The 16,887-nt window shown below is 35.1% G+C and overlaps 6 protein-coding genes and 4 non-coding genes across 10 annotated transcripts; 4 read left to right on the top strand and 6 right to left on the bottom strand.

Annotated features, from left to right (window-relative positions):
* Positions 1 to 780: 780 nt before the first annotated feature.
* On the top strand, positions 781 to 2,973 carry NAEGRDRAFT_64338 (uncharacterized protein; the record flags this gene model as incomplete). Its single annotated transcript, XM_002680614.1, has 1 exon — positions 781 to 2,973. One exon carries the CDS (start codon positions 781 to 783, stop codon positions 2,971 to 2,973), a length of 2,193 nt encoding a protein of 730 aa, XP_002680660.1.
* Positions 2,974 to 3,045: 72 nt separating this feature from the next.
* NAEGRDRAFT_t145 lies at positions 3,046 to 3,134 on the top strand. Its single transcript has one exon. It is a non-coding gene; the product is annotated as a tRNA-Thr (tRNA).
* Positions 3,135 to 3,215: 81 nt separating this feature from the next.
* On the top strand, positions 3,216 to 3,288 carry NAEGRDRAFT_t146. Its single transcript has one exon. It is a non-coding gene; the product is annotated as a tRNA-Asn (tRNA).
* Positions 3,289 to 3,413: 125 nt separating this feature from the next.
* NAEGRDRAFT_46992 (non-ribosomal peptide synthetase) lies at positions 3,414 to 8,843 on the bottom strand (the record flags this gene model as incomplete). Its single annotated transcript, XM_002680484.1, has 1 exon — positions 3,414 to 8,843. The coding sequence occupies one exon, from the start codon at positions 8,841 to 8,843 to the stop codon at positions 3,414 to 3,416; it is 5,430 nt and encodes a 1,809-aa protein (XP_002680530.1).
* A 470-nt stretch (positions 8,844 to 9,313) lies between these two features.
* Positions 9,314 to 9,386, bottom strand: NAEGRDRAFT_t141. Its single transcript has one exon. It is a non-coding gene; the product is annotated as a tRNA-Asn (tRNA).
* A 70-nt stretch (positions 9,387 to 9,456) lies between these two features.
* Positions 9,457 to 9,545, bottom strand: NAEGRDRAFT_t140. Its single transcript has one exon. It is a non-coding gene; the product is annotated as a tRNA-Thr (tRNA).
* An 85-nt stretch (positions 9,546 to 9,630) lies between these two features.
* On the bottom strand, positions 9,631 to 10,830 carry NAEGRDRAFT_64336 (uncharacterized protein; the record flags this gene model as incomplete). Its single annotated transcript, XM_002680483.1, has 1 exon — positions 9,631 to 10,830. One exon carries the CDS (start codon positions 10,828 to 10,830, stop codon positions 9,631 to 9,633), a length of 1,200 nt encoding a protein of 399 aa, XP_002680529.1.
* Positions 10,831 to 11,373: 543 nt separating this feature from the next.
* On the bottom strand, positions 11,374 to 14,420 carry NAEGRDRAFT_57264 (uncharacterized protein; the record flags this gene model as incomplete). The annotated part of the gene is made up of 1 exon (XM_002680482.1): positions 11,374 to 14,420. The coding sequence occupies one exon, from the start codon at positions 14,418 to 14,420 to the stop codon at positions 11,391 to 11,393; it is 3,030 nt and encodes a 1,009-aa protein (XP_002680528.1). The 3' UTR covers positions 11,374 to 11,390.
* A 511-nt stretch (positions 14,421 to 14,931) lies between these two features.
* NAEGRDRAFT_46990 (uncharacterized protein) lies at positions 14,932 to 15,969 on the top strand (the record flags this gene model as incomplete). Its single annotated transcript, XM_002680613.1, has 1 exon — positions 14,932 to 15,969. One exon carries the CDS (start codon positions 14,932 to 14,934, stop codon positions 15,967 to 15,969), a length of 1,038 nt encoding a protein of 345 aa, XP_002680659.1.
* An 88-nt stretch (positions 15,970 to 16,057) lies between these two features.
* NAEGRDRAFT_64333 (uncharacterized protein) lies at positions 16,058 to 16,882 on the bottom strand (the record flags this gene model as incomplete). The annotated part of the gene is made up of 1 exon (XM_002680481.1): positions 16,058 to 16,882. The coding sequence occupies one exon, from the start codon at positions 16,880 to 16,882 to the stop codon at positions 16,058 to 16,060; it is 825 nt and encodes a 274-aa protein (XP_002680527.1).
* Between the last annotated feature and the right edge of the window lie 5 nt (positions 16,883 to 16,887).

Raw genomic sequence — 16,887 nt, 5'->3', positions numbered from 1 at the left:
AAAGTCCATGTCATTGTAATAATCTTGTCTTTTTCAAACATTATTGACAATTATCACTTAAGTTTTTAATATCATTTTATTCGAAATTCACTTGAAAACAATTGAATATGATACAATTATAATTCCAATAAGGAAATTCACAAATTTCCATCTCATCCATCTTTCCCATTGTAAACACCATCCATTTCTTTAATTTATCTTAAAAACGACCCATTATTCAACTCAATCGAAGACACTTTTCAACATGACCTCATTTCATAATCTTGGCCTGTTGAGGATCCAAGTTTTATATTTTTCCAAGTTTTTTTAAACTTTTCACTAATGGCGTAATTTTCAACTTCCATCCAAGTGAACTTTTTGCGCGATGTGTGGACATGTTTTTTGAAATTTGGATTGAGGGTGACATTTATTGAAAGACAAGTGATAGGGTGAAAGTTTCTTTACATGGAACGGATGAAAAATGTTAGTGCAATTGATGAAGTGTAGTAGCAATCTGAAAGGTTTATGTACCTTTCGATTTGTAGAAGACGAAAGAAAAAATTGAAACTAAACAGTTGTAATTGTTATCATCTCTAATTATCACCTTTTCTTCTTACTCGCCAAGAATAGTTGTCATATTTAATTGATTTTATCTCAATTAGCAACTCATTCTTTCCTTTCGTAGTCCCTCTCACATTTTATTCGAATCAACAAATTAAAAAAATCAAACCGTTAGATACTCACTCAACAGACACACATGATAATTCATCATCATCACAACATAACCCTCTTTTTATAATCATGCCAATCTTTAATTCCATCAATGAATCTCTCGACGAGGACGAATTGACAATTTCTCAACAACGTCAATTAGCAATTCTTCGTAAACGAAGAGAAGACAGACTCATCATTCCATCATCAACAAGTAATAAGAAAACAAGTCCTACAGGAAGTAATAGTGGAAGATATTCGACAAATTCCTTGTCTAGTCCTTCTGTGGAAATTAGTCAACTTTCGTATGAAAATCATTTGCTTTCTTCTCCATCAACTTCAACAGGAAGGACCAGCCATTCAAGTCCAGCAACAGATAAACCATCATTCGATTCGAGAGCCAGTTTCTCCGACTCTGATTATTGTTTCATGGATAAACAAGCTGTGGAATTATTGAAAAATATGGAAAGTGAAATTGTGGAGAAGGGAATTCTTCCATTTCTTAATGTTAGTGATTTGTTATCATTGGGATTGACTTCAAAGAATCAACTTTCGATATCTTGGACGTGTTTGAGGATTATTAATGAAATTCACTTGAAGAGATTTCCAAATTTACTGTCAAATGCCATGATTGAAGATCAAATGGATCATGTTATGGCTATTTTAATGATGAAATTTTCGAGTAGTAATACCAATAGTGCAAATAATACTAGTAGTGGCTCAATACAGACAACTGGTTCAATGAATAGTAGAAATTCATTGAATGATTCGTTTGCTTCAACAAGGTCAACTGGAAGTTTTGATTTAAGGAGTTGTAGAAATAGTTGGCGATTGACTGATAATGCACCACTCACTTCAGCTACACTAGCCAGAAGAAGTATCATTATTAATAGTGCAAGTTATGATAATATTTTGAATGCTTCACCTCAAAAAAGAAATCACCATGTGAAATCGTCGAGTTTGGATAATTCAATCCTTTCTCAAAATGCTCATACAATACATAATTCATCAACAAGTTCAGTTTTGAGTGCACAATCGGTAAATTCTGAACATTCTCTGGTTTCTCCACCAATTAATGTTGGATTATCGGATGGTCAACATGCTTGTGGTATTGAACCTCTGCAAGTTCAAGTTGATAATAACGTTAGTCAATTTACCAAATTAATGACCAATGTGAAGAGAAAGACCAGAAGGAAAATATTTAGAATTGTCATTGTAGGTGAAGAGAATGTTGGCAAGACAACCTTTATAGAATCCATCTTTGGAAATGCCATGCCAGTTGGAAAGGAACATGGATACATTCCAACCGAACAAATGCAAACCTACTGTCATCCATATTACTTGTTGAATGGTGAAAGGATCGATCTGGTTGTTCATGATATTCCACACAATATTCCGGATCATTTCAAATCATCCAAAAGTGAAAAGACAATGAATGAAAAACTATCTGAAAATTCCAAAATTCTCAAGAATGCTAAAAAGAAGGTTGATCTATTCCTGTACTGTTTTGATATGACCAATCAGGATTCATTACCTTCCAAAGAGAATTCCTATTTTAAAAAGTTTATCGAGACGAGAAATACACACTTTCCTCAATCCATTGTTGCCATGATTGGATTGAAGCGAGATGAGGTCGATCACTATCTGAGGGAAAAGTACAAATTCAAGATTGGACGAAGGAGAACGATCACTGTTGCTGATATGAATTTTGTTTCATATATTCAGGCAACTGAACGAGCTCAAGAATTGAATGTTTTCAAGGCATTCCTCGGATGTTGTGATAGGAAGAACATGTTCAATACGTTACACATTTTCGATATGGGAATCTCACTAATGTATAGTCATATTATGAAGAAGAGATTTTCAGAATTTGATCATGCAAATAGTAATAGAAAATCTGTCAATTTGGGAAATATTACGAATGAGGAGGAAATTGTTTCGTCAGCTTCGATGGTTTCGTACGTGGGAAATGCTTCTTCAGCTTCAACAAGACGGGGAACAGTTCATGGTGGAAAAATTTCACAGACAGCTCCTTCATCATTTAGATCGAGAGCAAGTGGTAGATTATCCATTATTGGAAGAAAGGTAAATGAAAGCTTCCAAGGTCTTTTTGAAAAGTTTAATCATAATTCGAATAACAATAATTCGAACATTTCGAGTGTAGATAAGAGCCAACAAAATGGTGTTTCACATCACAGAACCATTCCATTAGAAGCTTATATTGCTAATGACACACAGTCTACAAGAAGTCACACCTCACAAACCATTTCAATTTCTGAATAAACTCTGCAAATGAATTATTCTTTGTCCTTGCACATGTTTTTCGAAAATTTTAAATTTGATGATAAAGTGTAAGGCGGCTTAGCACAGTGGCAGTGCATCAGTCTTGTAGGCAGAAATGCTGAGATAACTGAGGGTCGAGGGTTCAATTCCCTCAGTCGCCTTTTGTACTGGTGATTGCCAAAATCTTAACAAGAAAAACAAGCCTTAATTGTGAATAAGGAATATTTTCTTTTATTAATGTATCCCCCTTAGCTCAGTCGGTAGAGCGTCAGACTGTTAATCTGCAGGTCGGTGGTTCGAGCCCACCAGGGGGAGTTGTTTTCCTTTTTAAACTTTTCACGGCCAATATGAAATATCTATTTTACATTACCTTTACGATACACGAGACGTTATAATAAATATTTTAAGATATTACAACTTATATTTTACATTTTTAGGATTTATTGGCTAACAGTTTCAATGTGGGTAGCCATAGATTGGATTGTTAATTTTTCAAAGAAAGTCTTCAACTCTAACTGAATACCCAACTCTGTACGAACCATGCTTCTCAATTGGGCAATGAGAATGGAATTTCCACCAATTGCAAAAAAGTTATCACTCAACCCAATGCAATCCTCCTTCATCTTGAGTACTTTGGACCAAATTTGTCTTAGCTTGCAATGACTCTCTGGAATATCAGCTGGATCGACCTCTCCCATATTTTCTTCTAGTCTTTTAGTTTGCTGGTGGTCAACTGCTCTTGGTAAAGCTCTACGATCCAATTTTCCATTATTGGTTGTTGGAACTTTTTCAATGCAAATGATATGAGATGGAATCATATAGTATGGCAGATGTTTCTCCAAGTAGGAATTGACTAGCTGTATGATGATTGAGTGCGGTCTAGTTTCTCCCTCATTACACACAATGTATCCAACAAGTTGTTTGTTACTGACATTCTCATCATCTTGGAGAATCACAATTGCCTCCCTGACGAGACCACTCTTCCTCATGACATTTTGAATTTCACCCAATTCAACTCTGAATCCTCTTAATTTCACTTGATGATCCAATCTGGAGATGAATACCATATTTCCATCAGGTAACCATTTAACCAAATCTCCTGTTTTGAATAGTTTTCCATTAACATTGTTCTGTTTTTCGTCTTTAGTTTGGAATGGATTTTCAATAAAGCTCTTGGAGGTTAGCTCACTATTTTTCCAATATCCATTTCCAACACCATTTCCTCCAACGTAGAGTTCTCCAGGTACTCCAATTGGAACTAACTCTCTATTCGAATCCAAAACATACAATTTGACACCAGGAATTGGTTTTCCAATAGGAACTACTTGTTGTAAAGGTGCATAATCTTTTGGAACCTTGAAGAGAGACCAATCAATGCAAGTCTCTGTTCCTCCACATACATTGAATACTGTTGCATTGGGACACATTTGTTGGATTTCTTTGACTGCATTCGAATCAACAGGTTCATTTCCAATAGTGACAATTCTTAAAGATTCAGTTGATTTTGGATTCCTCAAAACATGGTACCTTATACCATGCCACAAACTTGGAGTGACACCAATGATTGTTGCCTTCGTTTGCTCAACCAAGTCAACAAGCTCCTCCAACTGATATTGAATATTTGGATTGGCCACAATAATCGAAGCACCTGTAATTAGTGGAAGGAAAATCTCTTCCAATGAAACATCAAAGCTATAGGAGCTGTAATGAATAAACTTGTCATCTTGCTTCATTTCGTACAATTTAATTAGACCATTGAGAGTATTGTTTACATTTCTGTGAGAAAGCATGACACCTTTTGGATTTCCAGTGCTGCCAGAAGTGTAAATGAGATAGGCCAAATCATTTGGTGATGTCAATGGTTTCTCAATACTAATGGAGGATGTGGAAGTGCTACTTGCTGACCAAACGAATCTATCAATAGACAACACTTTCCCTTGATAGTCTTTGAATTTTTCAGAATAATTAGATTGAGTTATTAACAGACCTGCTTGTGAATCATCAAGCACGTAGAGTAATCGTTCTTGTGGATAGCTTGGATCGAGAGGGAGATAGGCAAATCCAGCTTTGAGAATGGCAACTAAACTCACAATCAATTCAAAGCTTCTGTCAATGCTAATGGCAATGAAGGGATTTTTGGAGTGATTCATATCTCGTAATCTCCTTGCTAATTGGTCTGATTTTTGATCGAGAAGTTGGTAGGAGAAGGATTTACCTTGGAAGTAGACGGCGGTATTGTCTGGTGTTTTGATAGCTTGCTCTTCAATGAGTTCGTGTAATAATCTATTCGAAACTGAAGAACTGAGATCATTATTGGTGATATTTCCAAAATTATTCAAAGTTTCAACTTCAGAATTCGATAGGAAAGACAACTTGCTTATTGATTTGTTATCCGATTCAGTTGTGGCTGATTTCAATAGTTCAATAAGATTTCCAGCCATTCTTTCAATAGTTTCCTTCTTGAAAAGATCAGTTCTATATTCGAAACAACATTGTAAACTTCCATCCTCTATTTCTTGTAATTCAAGTGTTAAATTAAACATGGATGATCCATTGTCAACTCTAACTAGCTCAGTTTCAAGATTATCCATGACAATTTTCCGTTGTGGGTTGTGCATGGCCATCATGACTTGAAAAAGTGGATTCTCCATTGAATTACGTGAATCTTTCAATCTTTCTACAACTTTCTGGAAAGGAACATCTTGATTTTCAAAAGCTTCAATTACAGTTGACTTGATTTCCATCAAAGTTTCAATGAAATTATGCTCTGGATTCACATTATTTCTAATCACCAGAGTATTTACCAAGAGTCCAATCAGTGCTTCCAACTCAACATGTTGCTGTCTATTCACAACAGGTGTTCCAATTGCAATATCATTCTGTTCAGAATATCTGTACAGTAAAATATTGAATAGAGTTAACATGCCCATGTAGAGTGTGGCTCCTCTTGATTGAACGATCTTTCTTAAGGAGTTAACGAGAGTTTCTGGGATTGCAAACCAGAAATGAGATCCATCAAATGATTTGGATAAGTTTTCGCCTTCTGTTGGCAATTTGATAGATTCTGGTAAATTGGAGAGTTTTTCTTCCCAATATTTTAATTGAGTTTCATTCATTGATTGTTGTTGATTGCTCCACAGTGTGTAATCACCATATTGAAGAACTTGTGGAAGAATTGGCGATTGATGATTCTTAAAAGCCAGATAGTATTGAACTAGCTCTTCAACAAGTAAATTCATGGACCATCCATCGATTATGATATGATGGAAAGTCATGGCCAAAACATGATCACACTCTGACATTTCGATCAAGTTAGCTCTGAGAAGAGGAGCTTCATTCAAGTTGAATGGTGCGTTCACCTCATCAAAGAGAAACTTGTTCAATTCCAAATTCTTTTCTTCTTCACTAGTGAGATGTTTCAAACTAATTGAATTTAATTTGAGAGAAATTTCAGAATGAATGTGTTGCATTGGTGACATCTCTGTTTCTTGAAAGCTTGTACGTAAACTTTCATGACGTTCTACAAGTTTGGTAATGGAATTTTCTAAAGCTTGTTTATCCAAGTCACCTTTCAAACGAACACCTGCAAAAACATTGTGAATGGCAGGATTATCGATCAAGTGATGTAAGAACCAGAATCTCGTTTGTGAGTTTGATAATTCTAAAGTGTCACTTGTCCTTTCTCTCTTTGAAATTTGTACAGAGCTAGTATTACATTGATTGCTGTGTTGATCGACCAATTTAGCCATCAATTGCAATGTTGGCGACATTACCAAATCAGTCAAACTTATAATTACATTGAAAACATGTTGGATTCTAGATTTTAGCTGAATCAAACTCATAGAGCTTCCTCCCAAAAGGAAAAAGTTATTCGAAAGTGATGGATCAATTCCTGTTAATTCTTTCCAAATTTTAGCCAATCCAATCTCTGTTGGAGTACTTGGTTGAGAAGCGCTATCTGAGAGTTTCTCCTGATCCCATCTGTGAACGATTAGTTTTGGAGGAAGTTTGTTATTGAGAAATGCTTGTTTAGTTGGTTGACGTCTCAGTTTACCACTTGTGGTCTTGAGAATGCCTCCTTTAGTCATGAGAAGGATGGTCGATAGGGCATTATACATTGGAATTCCCATCGATTCGGCAATTGCAGATCGTATGGATTGTACAATACTCTCCAATACTTGTGTCTCACTATTCGAAACAACTTTAGTTTCAGCAATTATCACCAATCGATCCTGTCCATCACGATCAGCAATATTAACAGCCACCACACACCCAGTTCTAATCTGTGCATGACATTTAGAACATGCCAATTCTACATCTTGAGGATAATAATTCACACCATTCAAAATAATGACATCCTTACGACGACCAGTAATGTACAAGTTTCCATTCAACATGAAACCCAAATCTCCACTTCTGAGATACTCCCTATCATCTCCAACCACTCGTGCATGGAAAACCTCTTGAGAAAGTTCTGGTTTCTCCCAATAACCTTGAGCGACACTTGGACTTGACAACCAAACTTCACCAACCTTTCCATTCTCCATTTCTGTAGAAGATTCTGGATCGACAATTTTAATGGATTGATTTTCATCATAGTTGACACCACAATTAACGAATTTTTGATGAGTTTGTGTTTGTTCGACTGTTCCATTCTTGATAATGTATTGGTTCTTGTTGTCAATTGTGGTAAAGTCGAAACCTTTCATATAGTTTACACCAGTGACATAGAGAGTACTCTCAGCCAATCCATAACATGGATACATGGCTTGTTTTTTCAATCCAAATTCAGAGAAGAGTGTACTGAAACTTTCCATAGTTTCTGCTCTGATAGGTTCTGCACCACATGCCACAATTTCCAAACTGCTAAAATCGAATAATTTAAAACTTTCTCTGTATTCCTTCTCATGAGCTAGAAAGTGCTTTACACAGAGATCATAACCAAAATTAGGAGCACCCAGCAATGTGGCTCTATATTCATTGATTGCCCACATCCAACGTAATGGATTTTCCAGGAAGGAGATTGGAGATAATACAGTAGCACTACAATTCGAATAGACAATTTCAAGTAAACCAGCAATTAAACCCATGTCATGGTAAGGAGGAAGCCAGAGCACAACATGTTTCTGATTAGAGTATCGTAGGGCATAGTTCATAACATGAAGATTGTTGAGAAGGTTTCTATGAGTGAGAATGACACCTTTTGGATCACTGGTTGATCCAGAGGTATATTGGAGGAAAGCAACCGAATCTGTGTCGATGTTTGGGTGTTTCCAATATGTATACAATTGTTTATCACTGTAGTCAACCGCGTCTGAAATCAAAAGACTAAAACCTTCATAAGTTTCCAGACAACCACTGAGTACATCTTGTATTACCTGATTCTCGACATGTTGTTGAGAATTAATCTTGGTAAAAAACTTGTTAATGCCATGTTGCTCAAAGTTTTGATGAATGAGCTTGGATAACAGAAATAAACTTGGTTTAGAATCGGCCAGAATCTTACTCAACTTGTTGAATTCTTCCTTGTTCTTTGGAGGATAGACAGGTACAGCAATAACACCAGCAAACAAGGTAGCAAAGAAAGCAGCAATAAAGTTAATACCTGGTTCAAAGATTAGCAAAGCTCTATCACCACTTTTGGCTTGAGTTTGAATGAGAGTGGAGAGAGATTTCACTTTCTTTAAGAAATCACAATAACTAATCTCCTTGATACTTGAAGGTTTCAATAAGTCAGAGAAAAGTTTCTTCTCCTCCCCCACCACATCATTGGAGTAATCTAATTGTCTGTAAATGAGAGAGGATGTTCTTTCTTGTGTTGCATGCTCGAGCATTTCCACAAGTGTGGAATATCTTGGTTTACCAGACATGTTGTGTTTTTTTGATTGTGTTATCTGATTCTCCAACAAATCAACAACAATTAATCACACACTTAATGAGTGGTAGTAGCAGCAATGTCATCAGCAATCATTATGGTGATTTGCAATAGTAATTCAACTTAGTAGACTTTGAGATCTTTAATGTTCAGTATACTGGAAAGCTTACAATGGAAGGTTCTATTAGAAAACATTTCTTTCAGGTTGGTTCGTATGCTTAAATCCAGTTAGCTTGTCTGATTTGTACAACCGCTTGATTTTGGAACTGGTTTTAACTCGCAAAAAATCATGGAACGGGAATATCACGTCCAATCCTTATTAGTTTAACATTCCCTTCTTTTGAGCTTTCCAGCTCAACTAGACGGGATATCTCGTTTGAAAATAACAATTGGCCTTCAGAAATATTCTGCTTATTCGTAATATCAAATATAGTTCAAAGTTTAGAGTAAACAAAAACAAAACAACTCCCCCTGGTGGGCTCGAACCACCGACCTGCAGATTAACAGTCTGACGCTCTACCGACTGAGCTAAGGGGGATACATTGATAAAAGAAAATATCCCTTATTCACAATTAAGGCTTGTTTTTCTTGGCAATCACCAATACAAAAGGCGACTGAGGGAATTGAACCCTCGACCCTCAGTTATCTAAGCATTGCTGCCTACAAGACTGATGCACTGCCACTGTGCTAAGCCGCCTTACACATTTTCATCATATTTACAATTTTCGAAAAACGTTGAATGAACAAAGTATAACTTTGGCTAAATAAACTTTGAACAGTTTCTATTTATTGACCAGAATATTATCGAATTTACCTCTAAATAATACAGTCATTATAAAGGAAACAATCAATAGCGCAAAGCTCAACCACAATATGACACTGGATGAATTACTCATCTCGCTCAGTAGCACATTTACAATGACCCACATTATTACATTCCAAATTGTACTGAAGGCACTTGATATCACAAGACTTGTTGCTGGATGGATTGGATAGGTTGAATAGACTATCATTTGAGAAATTAGAGGTAAACTGGGAATGGCTGAACAACCGATAACGACCATTGACAGATAAACCAAAATTATTGTGAAATCTGACTTGTTCCATTGCAAGATAATGGCAAAACAAGCAAATCCTAAACATGCCATAAAGCTACTGATGCAAGAAATCAATTTGAAACGTTTAGTCTTGTCAAATACAATACTCAATCCAAAACATCCAAATACCACAAATACCAAATTGACAATGTTAAGATTTGCAGTGTCAAAGGTGGTGTAACCTTTTGGGTTAATGATCTGATCGAGAATGGACATTGTTTGAAAGACAGAAATCAGACAGGATGATGAAATTGTTAACATTATGAAATGAGGAGAGGTCATTAACTTTTTAAAACCTATCCAAAAAGTTTGTTCTGGATAAATATCTTTCGAATTGAAAGATTCAAAGCCTTTTTCGATATTGATGTCATCAGTGGTCAAATTAATTGTCAATCTGCTCTCCTCTGTTAACATTTGTTCGTTTTCGTCCAATTTCTCCATTGTTTGAATTTCCTTAATTAGTACTGGTGGAGTTGGTGGTCGATCCTTAAAGAAAATAACAATCAACAATAAACAAGCAGTTGAAATAAAGGCCTGGGAAGATAAATAAGCTAGCATTCCAATCTCTGATCCATGCATTTCTCTCTTGCCCATCGTAATTAAACTAGGTCCGATAGCAAATGCGACTCCGCCTCCGAGAGCTGCCGTAAGTAGAGCTGCAACTTGGACCAGTGTTCTTTCCTTATCTCCAAACCAATTTACTCCCAAAAGACCCGAAATGCTCGTAAGGAATGGTTGGGCAAAAGCAATGAAAGTTTGGCCACAAAATGCAATCCATAAATAGGTTTCGTCTCCTTTCTTATAGCCAAAACAACGAATCCACATTCCAATAAATGTTAGTGAACCGAATATGATCATGCAACATCTTAATCCAAAACGTTTCATTACGAAACTCACTATCAATGAAGAGGGAAGATGAACTATAAGAAATATCAAACTCATCATGTTGACTTTCCAATTCTGGTGTGGAATTTTATAATACTGCATGATAATTACCCTGATTGTAATGGTAGAATTCAATTTCATTCATGGTTTCATTTAAAATGAGCTTTAATTCGAAATATTCGATATACTCACCCAAGAGAAGAGAAAGTCAACTGAGCCAAAAACGAACTTAACATTGCCAACGCGAAAATCAGCAATATTATCCACCTCATCTTGTAAAGTTTTGGTCCATTTCCATTCTCTTTATTGTCTCTTCTAAAAAACTTGACAATTTTCCATTCTTTCCATTCGATTATTTTCACTTCTTTTCTCTCATACGTTGTGCTCGTTTGCTCCAATTCCGAAGATGATATATTCTGAAACTGTGCGCTGTTCGATTCTTGCTGCATTTTTAAGTTTATTTGAACATTGAAAAAACATCTCACCATCACAACCTTAAATAAATTGTTTCTATTTGGAAGTTGGTTTGGGTGTAGGAAATTTGAAAAACTCAAAGTTTATTAAGAAACTCTTGATTGAACATTGGTTGACTCGAGCAATTCCTCTAAAATCATTCGAGCATCTGCATCATTTCCATCAATTTCCAATAATTGATACAAATCATCGATGGCTTCTCTATATTTTCCAATAGCATCATAACAAACAGCTCTATTATAAAAGAGATTGGCTTGGAATGATCTAAAGTTGGGGAATCCTCCAAAGAAGGAATTTGATTCTTCATCTTCATCAACAATTACTTGTCGTTTCTCCTCAATTTTACACAATTCTTCACACCAGGTTAAATCATTAATGGCCTGATCATACATGTCCAAAGATTGGAAATTCACAGATCTATCGAATAAATGTTCTGAAATGTCATTGATTGTATCAGTTGGTTTGTAAATGGTACAAAAATTGAGATCTTTGATCAATCTCTCCTTTCTGTCTTTGGCCCAAAATTCATAAATATCCATCTCCACTTCTTCATCAGTGAGATAGCTTTCCAAATCCTCTCCAAGGTTTTCATAACCAATATTCTGATAAAAATTGATCATTTGTTCAATTCTCGACTCGATTTTATCATAATCGGTCAGATTAGATTGAATATTGAGAAGGCAAACCCTATTTACCTGAGGACACACATTGGCATAGTCGAGAACTGAAGAGAGAGTATAGTCATAGAAAGACATTTCCTCACGTAGTGATGTATCACCTTCAAATTCGACAGCTGGTGAGGAGATTCTATACTTGCAAATTCCTCTATTATTAAAAGCCATAGAATAGGTTGGACAAACATTGACTACATAACTATAAATTTCCACAGCATCATTGAACTTTTCAATGTGATCGTAAATGTATGCCACTGTGAAGAGAGTAGAAATGAACCAGTTAGGAACAACTGACAATTCTGAATGATAATTTTCCTTAATAATTTGCTTTGATTCATCAACAGTAATGGCAAGTTGATCAAAATCAGTGGTAGATACTCCATCTATTGAGGTCTTGATTTCGTGCATTAAAATTGGCAATTGCTCATAATCCTTCTCTCTCTTGGTGAGAATAATCCAAGCCATAATTATTGCCTTGAGTGAATCCTCGGAATATTTCATTGCATTATCAAAGTCCTTCTGTTCTGTCAATCCTTTGCCCATGTAGGAATAACAGAGAATTAGTTCCTGTAACATTAATTCCAACCTCAATGAAGATGAATCGAACAAGTCCTGATAACAAATTGCATCACTGGCCTCCCGTATATAAGATTGAATGAATGACTTTTCCTCAATAATATTCTCCAATGATATCAAATGGCTTTGTACAATATTCTTCAGAATGATAACAGAGGAAGAAAAATCAGCAACACCATATTGTGAGAGTGCTGTATTGAAAGTTCCCTTTGAATTTTCGTCATTGAAGAAGGTATTCTTGGCAAAGTATGATGCAATTTTTCCCTTCTCCATAGCATTTGTAACACTTGAATAACTGGAAATGAATTGTGGCAACTCAACAAAGGACCAATGATCCAACTTGAGCCTCAAAGAAGGTATTGGAAAGACCAGGGAGGAAAGAGCTCTACACAAGTATGAATACTTGTTGAAAAACTCCAAGTTAGGGAAGAGTGAATAATAATTGTATCCATCCATGAGAGGTTGTGATGGAACCTCCTGTAACTTGTCCAGCATATCATGAAGGATGTTTTTGATGTATCTAATCTGGAGGATTGGATTTCTTTTCAAATAAATAGTTAGGAGAGTGTCTTGAATTCTTGACTTGGAAAAGAGGAAACTCCTCATTATCTTTTCAGAGGTAACCACTTGTGAACTCTGCCAATTTGACGAGAAGAAATTAAAGATGGAAGAAGAATTGAAAAAAGGATCAGTCTGCTTGGGGAGATTCCTCTTCTTTTTCATTGCCGTTTCATAGAGTGCTGCTGTTATGCATTCTCCATAGTATTTCTCCTGAGATTTGGCAAACATCCACTCGACAGTTTTTCCCAATTCCTCGTTAAAGTAGAAATAGTCATTAGGGGCTTTGGACTTGGAATTTTCCAAATCCTTCTTAAATTGTTCATCACTCCATTGTGTAAATACTTTTTGAAAAAGCTTGGTCCTCTTTTCTCCATTCTTTGAATACAGATTCCTCAATTGTTGAGTAACTTGTTGAAGGACAGTAACTTCTTTGGTTGGTTTTTGGAAAATGATCATTCCCAACGTGTCCAAACCAATATAATGCCAAGTCACAACATCGAATAGAAGCTTTCCGAGGTGATAGATTTCCACAGCCTCTCTTTCACTATTCCAAATCTTGTGAGAGTTTTCCTTTTGATATTGATTGTATGTTATTCCAATCTTGATGAGTTCTCCCTTCTTTGGATCAAATTCTGATACAAATATCCGATCAATTTTACACACAGCAATATCCTCCAAATTAATACTATTATTATTATTCGTTTCCTCTACTTCTCCATGTCTATTGTTGGCCATATACTCGAGTGCTGCCTTTCTTTCAGCAATTAAGAATTGTGTTAACTGATAAATAATTTGGAATACGACAATCATTGAAAATCCATTCTTTGCATTGTGACTAGAAATGCATAATCTCATAATCTTATTTAGAAGGACGTGATCTGTCGATGAATCATAATCCCTACCAAATAAATCATCAATTGAATTCAATTCTGCCACTCGCAACATATCAACCAGACTAAGAAATCCATAGAATGTCTTGTAAACATTAGCTTCTCCAGGATATTGGACATAAATTCCATTTTCCGACACTTTCATCTTGTTAACACATTTGAACAAGTTGAGAGATACTCCATTCTTTAATTCCTCTTCATACTTGTTCAAATTTTCCTCAATTTGTTCATCTATAAAACAAGACAATGGAATACCATGTTGATGTGAGAAATTATTTGCTTTTGATGTAATATTTTGCTTTTTTGAAGGAGGATCCATAATATTACTATCCTGTTCTTGATCTAAACAATCGGAAGGCTTTCTTTTCAGTGAGGATGGAGACAATGGAGATGATGATGATGATGTACACTTCATAATAAGTTTGTACTCTATAAATTAGCTGCTGCTACTACTACTATATATTAATTAATACTATTGTTGAGAGAAGAGCGAATTCAAACTCTTCAACAAAATGCTTCGGAAGATGTAAAGAATGTAACCTCTACTACAGAATATATACTATTTACAAAAGTGTCTTCAAAAAAGATGTTGATGAATTCCTCTCTTTGTGTACACAAGAATAACAAAATCAAATAAGCGAGAATGAACAAAGAAGAGAGAGAATTTGATCTTTCCTTTTTTTTCTATTAATATAAAGCTTGCACAAATATTTGGAGTTTTTCAAGATTGAATTTGAAATAAAAATCATCACAGCAAACAAGTGGTACGATATTCGATATTATTTAATACCTTGATCATCATCAGCATGATTTGCTTGAAGGAAATTTCGGAATAATTCCAACATTAATACAAGTCTACATATACTGGAGAACCTTGCAATGAACTTTAACACTGATCAAATAATAACACAAAAAATTAGTAGCAGATGACAATCTTCATTACTCTTTCCAAGCCTTTCTATCATCCTGGTGAAGTGGTGAGTGGAATAATTAATCTTTCTCTCACTGAACCACTTTTGCCATCTTCATTCTCTCCAGCTAATAATTTAATTGTCATATTCAAAGGAAAGGAAAGAACTAAACTTCATATATTGGATGATGAGATTGGTGTAACTCCTAAAGGTTTAGTTGTGACTGATATACAGTTGGATACTAGAACTAGCTCTTATTCGTTGAATGGTAAAAAGGCATTGGTTGACCTGAGACCGATTGTTAAAAGCTTTCCTAGTGGAATAGAAGCAGGTGATTATTCGTTTCCATTCGAAATTCAATTACCAACCAATGGATTGCTTCCAAGCACTTTTATTTCAATGAAAGATTGTAAAGATGTTTACAAAGGAGCAGTTATTTATAAGGTAGCTGCAAGACTTGGAGATTTATATTGTAGTATGCTTGTTCCTATTACTCCAAACATTATCAGAGAACAAGTGACTGATTTCAAAGAGAAGAAATTCCTTTTTGGAGGTATTGGTAAATTGAAAATGAAACTAGAAATGGAAAAGAACTTTTTCCAACCATGTGAAGTTATTCCAATCAAATTGAGCATTCAAAATGATTCAAGGAAAGATGTTCAATCATTGAAAGTTAAATTATTTAGAACTGCAACAATTTCTTGTGATGAAGCAGCTCTCAAACTTACCACTTATGGAGAAACCAATGATAAAGAAGGTCGTAGAACAATTAAGCAAGGTCCAGTCGAAGTTTACAGAATGAAATTTGAAGGAGTTTCTGCCAAAACACATACTGAGAGAGTTTTAAATTTTTTCATTCCTAGAAAAACTTTACCTTCCACCAATGGAACCTTTTTAAAGATTGAATATTATTTAGATGTTGAATGTGATGTGCCATTTGCCTTTGATTTAGAGTCGAAACCATCCATTGAAATTGTCTATCAACCTAAAACATTCCAAAATATTCCCTTCTTTAAACGATTACCAGATAGTTGGAAATCATTATTCATTTAAATTATTATATTTTATAATTATTAATTAATTTAATAATATAATTTTAATGGAGATAAATACAAAAAAGAATGACTAGAAATTGAGCAAATTAAACCTCATCATCGTCGGTATCATCATCTTGGATTACCATTGAGTCTAAATCTGATTCTGATTCTGGAATATCTTGATTGTAAGTTCCTGAAACCATAGCCATAATGTCCTCAACATCTGATCTTTTGTTTACTTCTTCAATCTGTTTTAATGTTAAGGAAATATGATAACCATGTTCAGCAATTACTTTTGCATTCATCAATTCATCGTAGAATATTCTATCATGTCTATAGAAATACTCAGCTAATTGACTTCTCACAGGGTAGTTGGAATTCTGTGAGCATTTGGAAATTCCACAACAATCAGTATCAGTAAACTTTGATTCATTTTTGTAAATGATTGTGCAAGTGAAATGAGGATCCCCTTTGGGAAAGGTAACTTCATCCATCTCAATAACATAATTTCCAAAGTCGCACTCTAAACATTGAACTTCATAAGAAACTACTATTTCTGACATAGTAAAGCTTTTTGCATGTCTGGAGAATGATTTAAGATCCAGTGCATTATTGGTAATGGTTTTGATAATAGAAACTGTTTCGTTTGTTTCAATATCGTATCTCTCAAAGTGCCACTCATTTTCAAGCATTGCTGATTTGTTGTAGAAAGTGTCTCTAAATCTTCTCTTTCTATAATCTTTGGAAAGCATAATTTGTTCAAGTTCTTTTTGCCCCTTTCTGGTTAGACCCAATTGTTGGCTTTCCTTCTTGTAAATGGTGGTAGGTGCACCAGTATCATGGTTCAAAGAGACAACTTCAAATACCAGTGGAACTTTTTTAATGTGGTTATGCAAAGTGGAGGAAGCTGATAATGTGTTGTTCAACATTGTGG

This window comes from Naegleria gruberi (genome assembly GCF_000004985.1).
Source record: "Naegleria gruberi genomic scaffold NAEGRscaffold_9, whole genome shotgun sequence".
NCBI classification, from domain to species: Eukaryota; Heterolobosea; class Eutetramitea; order Acrasida; family Naegleriidae; genus Naegleria; species Naegleria gruberi.
The sequence above is the reverse complement of the archived record's forward strand: the minus strand, read 5'-3'. Positions and strand labels throughout refer to the sequence as shown.